Below are 9,092 nucleotides of genomic sequence, written 5' to 3' on the forward strand. Positions count from 1 at the left end.
AAACGTGTCGAATCATACTTAGACAACTAGGAATGACGCTAAATTTTGCGTATGAGTCATAAATCACCATACGGACCTATTCCCAAGATCGAAATCCCAAAGGGACCTAGATTACGCCAAAGTCTACTTCAAACCTAATTTAAAGAAGTAGAAAACCTTTAATGCGCCAACTTTTAACGTTAGGCGCCAAAATGCTCCTGGATGACTCAAAACTCGATCCGAATATATGCTCAAGTCCAAAATCATCATACGAACCTATTAGAACCATCAAATCCTAGTTCTGAGATCGTTTACTCAAAATATTGACTCAAGTAAAACTTGACCATCTTAGGCTACTATTAAGGAACTAAGTATTCCGATTTCAACCCGAACCCTTTCAAACCCAAACCAACCACCCCCGCAAGTCATAAAGCAGTAAAAACACATATGGAGAGTCTTAATTAGGGAAACAGGGTTCGAGAAAGCAAAATGATCGATTGGGTCATTATATTCTCCACCTCTTAAACAAATATTCGTCCTCGAACGGGTCTAGAATCATACCTGGAGTGCTGAATAAGTGTGGATATCTGCTCTGTATGTTCTCCTTGGACTCCCAAGTCGCCTCCTCATTCGGTTGACCCCTTTACCTAACATTCATAGTAGAAATCTTCTTAGACCTCAACTAGCGAACCTGCCTGTCAACGTAGCAACTGGCTCCTCTTCATAACCCAAGCTATCATTTAGCTGGACCGTGTTGTAGTGTAAAACAAGTGGTCTGTCGGCATGGTACTTCCGGAGCATAGACACATAGAAAATTGGATGAACTCCTGATAGACTGGGAGGCAAAGCAAGCTCATAAGTATCCTCTCCAACTTGCCTCAACACCTCAAATTGGCCAAGAAACCTTGGTCTCAGCTTGCCCTTCTTTCCAAACCTCATGATACCCTTCATTGGCGAGACTTTCAAGAGAACCTTCTCGCCCACCATAAATGATAAATCACGCACCTTTTGATCCGTGTAACTTTTCTATCTGGACTGTGTTGTGCGAAGTTTATCCTAAATCAACTTTACCTTCTCCAAGGAATCCTTCACTAAATCAGTGCCATATAACCTACCCTCGTCGGGCTCAAACCATCTGATAAGAGAACGAAATTGCCGACCGTACAAAGCCTCAAATGGATCCATCTCGATGTTAGACTGATAATTATTGTTATAAGCAAACTCGACCAAAGGCAAGAATCGATCCCACTTCCCTTTGAAGCCAATCACATACGTTCTGAGCATATATTCCAGGTTATGAACTGTCCACTCTGACTGCCTATTGGTCTGCAGATGAAAGACTCTACTGAGCTCTACCCGGGTACCCAACTCGCTCTGTACTACTCTCCAGAAATGCAAAGTGAACTGAGGGCCTCCATCTGAAATGATAGAAATAGGCACACCATACAACCAGATGATCTCCTGAATGTAAATCTGGGCCAATCTCTCTTAAGAGTACGTAGTCACAATAGGAATAAAGTGTGGCGACTTGGTCAGCCTATCGACAATGACCCAAAAGGCATCAAACTTCCTCAACATCAGCAGAAACCCAACTGCAAAGTCCATAGTGATGTGCTCCCATTTTCACTCTAATATAACCATCTGCAGAAGTAGGGCATCTGGCCTCTGGTGTTCATACTTAACATATCAATTGGTTTAAACACTTATAATCTGTAATTTAGTAATCAGTACGCAATACCAGATTTCTTAAAATACATAATTATTCGGAAAGCATGCTTCTAAAATAGCACCTAGCATCTGAAACTACCTACATGTTTGAATTCCAAGGTCACGTAGAAATTATGTCTATAGGGCTTAATGACTTTAACTCGTCTCAATTCTGAAACTGTCAAAACGCCTAATTTGTTTGCGTGCATTTGTTATCTAAGTGCGGAGGCTAACTTGAACCCTTATTTTCTTTTACATGAAGTCCAACTTGTTTTGTTGTTGCCTGATTTTCTCATTTTGAGTAACCTAAGTTAAGTCTAGAACCCCCCCCCTCCAAATAGATGTCCAAATGCCTCCTGAGCCATAGGTATGAGACGGGTAGTGCTCGCATAAAGTACGACTTAGAATTAATTAGTGCGCCTTAGGTAATAACTTAAAGATAGTAATCAGGTATCAGGAGATGATAGTTTGTGCCCGCTGAATAATACGAGTAACACCCCATCTTGAGGGAGTTACAAAGTATTATTTATGTTGCATGAGATGATCCTTTAGGCTAAAAAACTTAGGATCTCCCCCATCTTGTCTTAAAATCAATTATTTTGCTTATTGGTAGACTTTTGATGATAATTACCCCAGCTTCTTGTCTTTCCCTTTATTTTGGACTAATTCATATAATTCGAGTTCCGCCGGGACCCACAGTTGTGGACCTCGAAGAGTGCCTAACACCTTCTCTTCGAGGTAATTTGAGCCCTTACCCGATTTTTGGTAACACAAACTGGGTAAACCAGAGTTATTTGCAAATAGGTGCCCTAACGCACCTTAAACCTATTAGTTGGCGACTCTCTCTTTTAACACCTTCCATTAAAAGAGTTGTTAAGTGTAGAAACCCGATTTCGCGAGAAAAAGGGGCGCGACAGATATGATCTAAAGCTTAAGCACCACTAGACACCGCTGGGACCAACACCAATATCTGCACATAAAGTGCAGAAGTGTAGCACGAGTACAACTGATCCAATGTACTCCATAAATATCAAGGCTAACCCCGAAGAGGTAGTGATGAGACTATGACAAGACACCTACATAAATCATGTAGAGGTATATACATAAAATAACAAAATAACAAGTAGGACAATTAAAATATTAACTGAGAGGGGACATATAGAAAGGGGAGTACGATAAGAACGGCAAGTACAAAATCACCAAATAGCCTTTTTCGAAAATAATAACAATGCAACCAATTAAATTATCAATCCGGAAATCAGGTAAATCAATGAAATCAACAATGGCACGGCATCACCCTTCGTGCTTTTACTCACGTCCTCACCATGTAATAATAATATAATAATAAAATGGCATGGCATCACCCTTCGTGCTTTTACTCTCTTCCTCACATGATATAATAAATGATAACAAGCAATCAAATCTACGGCATCACCCTTCGTGCTTTAATCCTCACAGTCCCTCAAATAAATGATATTATATGCAAATAAGGCATAGCAACACCTTTCGTGCTTTTCACTCTTCCTCGCCAAGCAACTACATTATTCCAAAATAGCAAAACAAGATGCGAAGGAATTTCACTTCAATCATAGTGTAATGACAACTCAACTCAACTTTCAAAATCCCAACAACTTCAAATTAAACAATAGCTATGAATATGAACAATTAAAGAAGTAATAATCTAACTGCGATATGGAAAGCATAGTCATTGAAACAATATAATACAATAAAATAATTTCCACATGCATGCTTTAATCCAATGCCAACGCATATATACTAGTCACCTTACATATACGCCATCCCCACACATAAATCTCGTAGAAAATAGACCAACAAGTCCTAATACCTCAAGTCAAGGTTAACCATGATACTTACCTCACTTTGCAACCAAATCAATGCTCAATCACTGCTTTTTCTTTAGAATTAGCCTCCAAACCCATCAAATCTAGTCAAATAGTTCAAATAATTCAAAATAGAAACCACCCACGAGTGAAAAAGATTCAATCTTTAATGAGTTAAGAAAAAGTCAACAAAAGTCAACCCCTTGCCCGCTTGGTCAAAATCCGAGATGCGGATCAAAATCCAATCACACATTCATCCCCAAGCTAGGTATGTAATTTGTTTCGAAATTTGACCTCATTTTGAGGTCTAAATCTCAATTTTACAAAAATTTCCAATTTCTACCCATATCCCTAATTTCTACCATGAAAATCCTGAATTAAAGATTAAAATTAATGGGTGATTATGAAAATATAATAAAACACGTTAAAATTTACTAACCAATAAAGTGGGGATGAAAACCTCTTCAAAATTGCCTCTAGACCGAGCTCTAACTTCAAATGGTGAAAAATGGTTCAAACCCCGACTTTCAGCTATTTTAATAACTGGGCGTCAGGTGTTCTTTGTGTTCGCGAAGCACCTAACACATTCACGATGCACTGGCCAATTGGCCTTCGCGTTCGCGAGGTACTCTTCGCGTTCGTGAAGGCTTAATTCCCCGCCTGCCTTCGGGATCACGACCCAAGGTCCGCATTCACGAAGAGTAACCGTCTGCCCTCCCTTCGGTCACCCCAATAAATCGCATCGTGAGAAGCCTGTCGCGTTCGCGAAGGGTAAACTCCCCCATTGCTTGCGTTCATGACTGGCTCCTCCCGTTCTGCCAATTCCTGTTTTGAACTACTGCAGAGTTGTTTCATAGGTTTCAACTGAGTGGTAGACTCGGTGAATAGCCAACGTCAGCCCCAAGTTTCCCCTTTGCGACCACGAGTGAAGCTTCGTGATCGTGAAACTAACACACCCAGACATCAAAAACAGATGTTGCACAAGTTCAAAATGATCCGAAACTCACCCGAGGGAAGATTGTTGGATGTGCGAATAAAGTTCACATTGATAGCAAAGATAGAGAGTTTACATATAAGGTATAAGCATCTCTTAATGATGTAGGACGTTGTGGAAAAAAACGTACGGATTTGGCCTAAATCGTACAATATCGCACCATGCTAAAAGTATATACAAGCCTTTTTTAGCCCAATAACATACGATAATAATCACTATAATATGGTTATAAGAGAAAAAACAATTTCTCGTAAGAAGTTGCACGAAACACACCAACATTTTTTCAAGCTGGACAATAATAAGTTAATTACAAAATACATGTCTTGTGAGAGGAAAGTTAAATAAGTACTTAACAAACACTAACATTATAACATTGACCTACTTTCCTTTATTCTTTGCACATATATTGCAAAATTATAAACCACTATTTTCCCAAGCCTACACCCTAATCGCCTTCCGATCTCTCTCTTGCCTGATACTTTCTGATTGCTATCTGAAGAGCAATAATAAACAATGAATTACGCTAGGGTCACTTCCTGTGATTTTGGATTTTTTTTTAAAAAAAAAAGAAACAAACAAAAACTTTAACTTGTTCAATATCTAAGGAATTCTATTAAACTTGTACCAATGGAATAAGGACAACATATGTACAAAGGAGTTCACAATAACTTGTTTTTATAACTGCTTTCTTTAAATTTTCCAAAGGAAGAGCTAGTATAGACAAATGTTGCTAATTAAATGTACTACTTTCTCTGTCCCAATTTAGGTGATTGTTTTTTGTTTATCGAAATTCAAACTATTTAATTTTGGCCGATTTGGACATAAATCTTCAAATTTTTTGAAATAAAATTTGCATATTTAGAAATTAATTAGAAGTACTACAAATCACAATAATTAATGATTAACATATTCAAAAGACATATGAAAGTCAAAGAACAATTTGTTTGACTGTTGAAATATTCCAACACCATCACATAAATTGGAAGGGACGAAGTATTATAGGAAAAATAAACACAACTATATGTTAATTACCTCATAGATTTCAGTGTCTTCTGTTCCTGCGCCGTCTTCGACCTGCCCTCTGTGCTGTATATGTCAATTCATGAATGAGAGTTGCAAAAAAGTGTATGAACCATCTTGGCCTTTGAAATCGGTAAATGAAATAGCCAATGATAAATCCAAAAATCAAGCCACAACCATATCCAATTAAGACAGAGCTCCAAGTCATTTCACTAAGAAAACTCGGCTCATCATCTTTTTCTTCAACCAACAGGCCTGGTACTGATGCAGTTTTATGATGCCCGCATTCATGTGACAATGGAAATCCACATAAATCAGCATTTCCAAAATATGAATCATTTGGAAACGTATTGAACTGATTGCTATGAGGAATAGGTCCAACAAGATGGTTGTGTGACAGATTTAAAACCGCGAGAAATGTTAGAATTGTCAATTCCTCTGGAATTTTCCCAATGAGCTTATTAAATGAAAGGTCCAAGGCTTCAAGCGTGCTCATGTTCTTCATTTCAACAGGAATATGTCCGGTGAGGTTGTTATGAGATAAATTCAGCAGCACAAGTGAATTTAAATTCCCTATAAACTTTGGGATTTCTCCTTCAAAATTGTTCCTTGATAAATCAATTGTTGTGAAAATCTTCAAGATCCTGTTCAATATAATCTCTTGATTTTTCATAACTAAAGTCACTGATTCCTCATATTTGTCTGTATAATTTCCAAAATAACTGTCCTTTTCCTCCATATATTCCAGTTTTGATTTGTGTTCATCCATCTTCATCATTGCTTTGAAACCCTCTACAGGCAAAGAGCCAGTAAACGAATTGTCGGAGAGGTCAAATATCCTCAAATTTGGAAATGGTGATTTTGTTTGGAAAGCAACGACAGGTCCATAAAATCTATTAGATTTTAATACTAGAATCTCTAACTCATTCAGCATCTCTAGCCAGGTGGGAAATGTAGAATGGATTTTGTTGTTTCCCAAATCAAGGACTTGTAAATATGTACAATTGATCAATGATCTTGGTATCGGACCTTCCAGTTGATTTTTACTCAAACCAATATGATGTAACCCGTTACCCCTTGAGAATATGTTTGGAATCGGACCATGAAAGTTGTTTCCTCGTAATTCCAGGACTGAGAGAGTTTTAGAAATAAAGAAACAAATGGGAATTTCACCACTTAAATTATTATAAGACAAGTTCAAAAGATCCAGGTTATTTGGTTGACAAAATGAGGACGGCAAAGGTCCTTTGAGTGAGTTTGATTGAAGATCAACAACCGTCATTGTCTGCCAAGGTAGATGGTTTAAGCTTGTAACGTGGTTTTGAGTGAGGTTAAGGACTTGCAATGAATTCAAACCCTCGAACCATTTAGGGAAATCGCCGTGGATTTCATTACCTGAGAGATTCAAGATCACCAATTCCTCAGAGTTCAATAGGAAATCTGGAAAATCTTTCACACGACAAAAGGCTAAGTTTAAATGAAAAAAATGATGAATAGTAGTACTGATGACGTTGGTCGTGTTGTCGTTATTGCTACTACTCCAAGATAAACCACTATGAGAAAGATCAAGATATCGGAGGTTTGTCATGCCTGAAAATGTTTCTGCTCCAATCTCACCTGAAAAACTATTTGATGAAAGTTCAAGGTAGTGGAGCTTAGTCATGCTTGATAGCATTTCTGCTCCGACCTCCCCACTCAAATTATTTGATCCAAGAGCGAGAACAGATAGGTTCAGAAGATGTCTAAGTGATTGAGGTATGGGACCAACGAGTTGATTTTGAAACAAATCAAGCACGCGTAGAGAGGAGTTGGGCTTAAACTCAGGAAGTAGTCCGCTGAAATGATTGCTCTCCAACGTTAAATGAATCAACGAAGGAAGACTAATCATCCAAGACGGGATTGAGCAGTTGAGTGAGTTTCGAGACAAATCTACATCTTTTAGATTTTGAAGCCCCCCGCCGTTAGTAGTCAAAGGAAGTGGGCCACTGAGTGAATTGTCACTCAAACTCAAGAATTCAAGCTTTTCCAAGTTGGAAACAACATCAGGAATTTTGCTTTCCAAATGGTTATATGAAAGATCCAGTTCAGTGACCTGTGAAAGGTTGCTGATGGATTCTGGAATAGATCCAACGAGGTTGCACTGAGAAAGTTTCACAATTTTTAAGGCTTTGAAACTTCCAAGTGAAGCGGCGGGTAGTACTCCTCCAGAAACATTGTTGTAAGAGATATCTATCTCAGTTAGTGTATGGCTACTGCTCCAGTTCGACTTAGGGAAAGAAACAGTGAGGTCATTTGCCGACAATCTGAGAGTTTCCAAATTGGATAGAAGGAAAATGCTTTTTGGCAAGTCTCCATACAATTTAGTTTCTTCAAGATCAAGATATCTCAAAGAAGAGGATACATTAATAATGGATGATGATATCTTGGATGAAATGTCTACATTAAAAAGAGAAAGTACCTCTAACCTGGTCAAGTTTTGAAAGAACATCCTGAATCCAAATTGATTAAGTTGAAGAAGATTTGGAGCATCATCAGAGAGATCGAGCGAAATCAATTTGGAGAGGTGTGAGATTTCCAACGGAATCTTTCCTTGGAGAAAGCAATAAGAGAGGTTGAGATGCACCAAACTGACCAACTGACCAATGGTCGTCGGAATTTGAGAACCTGAAAAGTTGTTAAAGGAAAGATCAAGGGTTTGAAGATGATGAAGATGGAAAAGGCTACTATTGGGATGAATAGTTCCTCCAATTTCGCTGCAACTCAAGTCCAAACGAATGACATGACCAGTGAAACTATCACAGGTAACTCCATTCCACCTACAACAATCCATACTACTCCTATTCCAAGACGTCGTCTTAGGATAAGAAGATTGGCAAAGTGGATAGTCCGACGATGTCATCGCAAGTGATTTCTTAAACTGTAAAAGTGCAAGGGTATCATCAGAAGAGCAAAGTGGACGGCCAAAGGATAAAGAAACCACCTCAACTGCTAAGGCAACATAGACAAGAAACAAAGAAATAAGTGACAATAATCTCTCCATCTCTATCTTTCTCATCTATGTCTAATAGCAAATGTTACTAATTAAAAGATGTAGTACTCTCATTTATATAGAGTCGTAAATTAAATTAGCTATAATAAGGAAACCAATTACGTACTCTATAAGAATAAGGAAAACCATGACAAAGATTAGAATTTGTGCACCGGCCCGCTGCTACCCTCAACCGTACGTCCATAGTCAATTGTCCCAAAAGCGACCCCAATGGTAAGTTGCCTCTTTGGCTACTTAATCTTTAATAGTTAGTTATTTACTCGCAAAACGATACAGTTGAATTTGTTACGTGATTTATAGACAAGCAAACTGATTTGATCCAAAATGATAAATAAATTAGATTAAAAATAAGACTTAGCGTTAAAACCAAAGGAAATGGCAGGTCTAGCTCCGGGAGCGGTGCTTCCGAGGACAGAAATAAGAGCAATATAAAACAGATAGGAAAGTTGTATTGTTTAGCTTGAGAACAGTATATAGCATAAGTTTTTACTCGAGATTTCGT

At 38.2% G+C, this 9,092-nt stretch overlaps 1 protein-coding gene across 1 annotated transcript; it reads right to left on the reverse strand.

Annotated features, from left to right (window-relative positions):
- Positions 1–4,788: 4,788 nt before the first annotated feature.
- On the reverse strand, positions 4,789–8,582 carry LOC107792790 (receptor-like protein 40). Its single transcript, XM_016615029.2, has 2 exons — positions 5,554–8,582; positions 4,789–5,014 (listed from the first exon to the last, which is right to left on the reverse strand). The coding sequence occupies exon 1, from the start codon at positions 8,579–8,581 to the stop codon at positions 5,564–5,566; it is 3,018 nt and encodes a 1,005-aa protein (XP_016470515.1). The 5' UTR covers position 8,582; the 3' UTR covers positions 4,789–5,014; positions 5,554–5,563.
- Between the last annotated feature and the right edge of the window lie 510 nt (positions 8,583–9,092).

Source organism: Nicotiana tabacum, chromosome 8 (assembly GCF_000715075.1).
Source record: "Nicotiana tabacum cultivar K326 chromosome 8, ASM71507v2, whole genome shotgun sequence".
Taxonomy (NCBI): Eukaryota; Viridiplantae; Streptophyta; class Magnoliopsida; order Solanales; family Solanaceae; genus Nicotiana; species Nicotiana tabacum.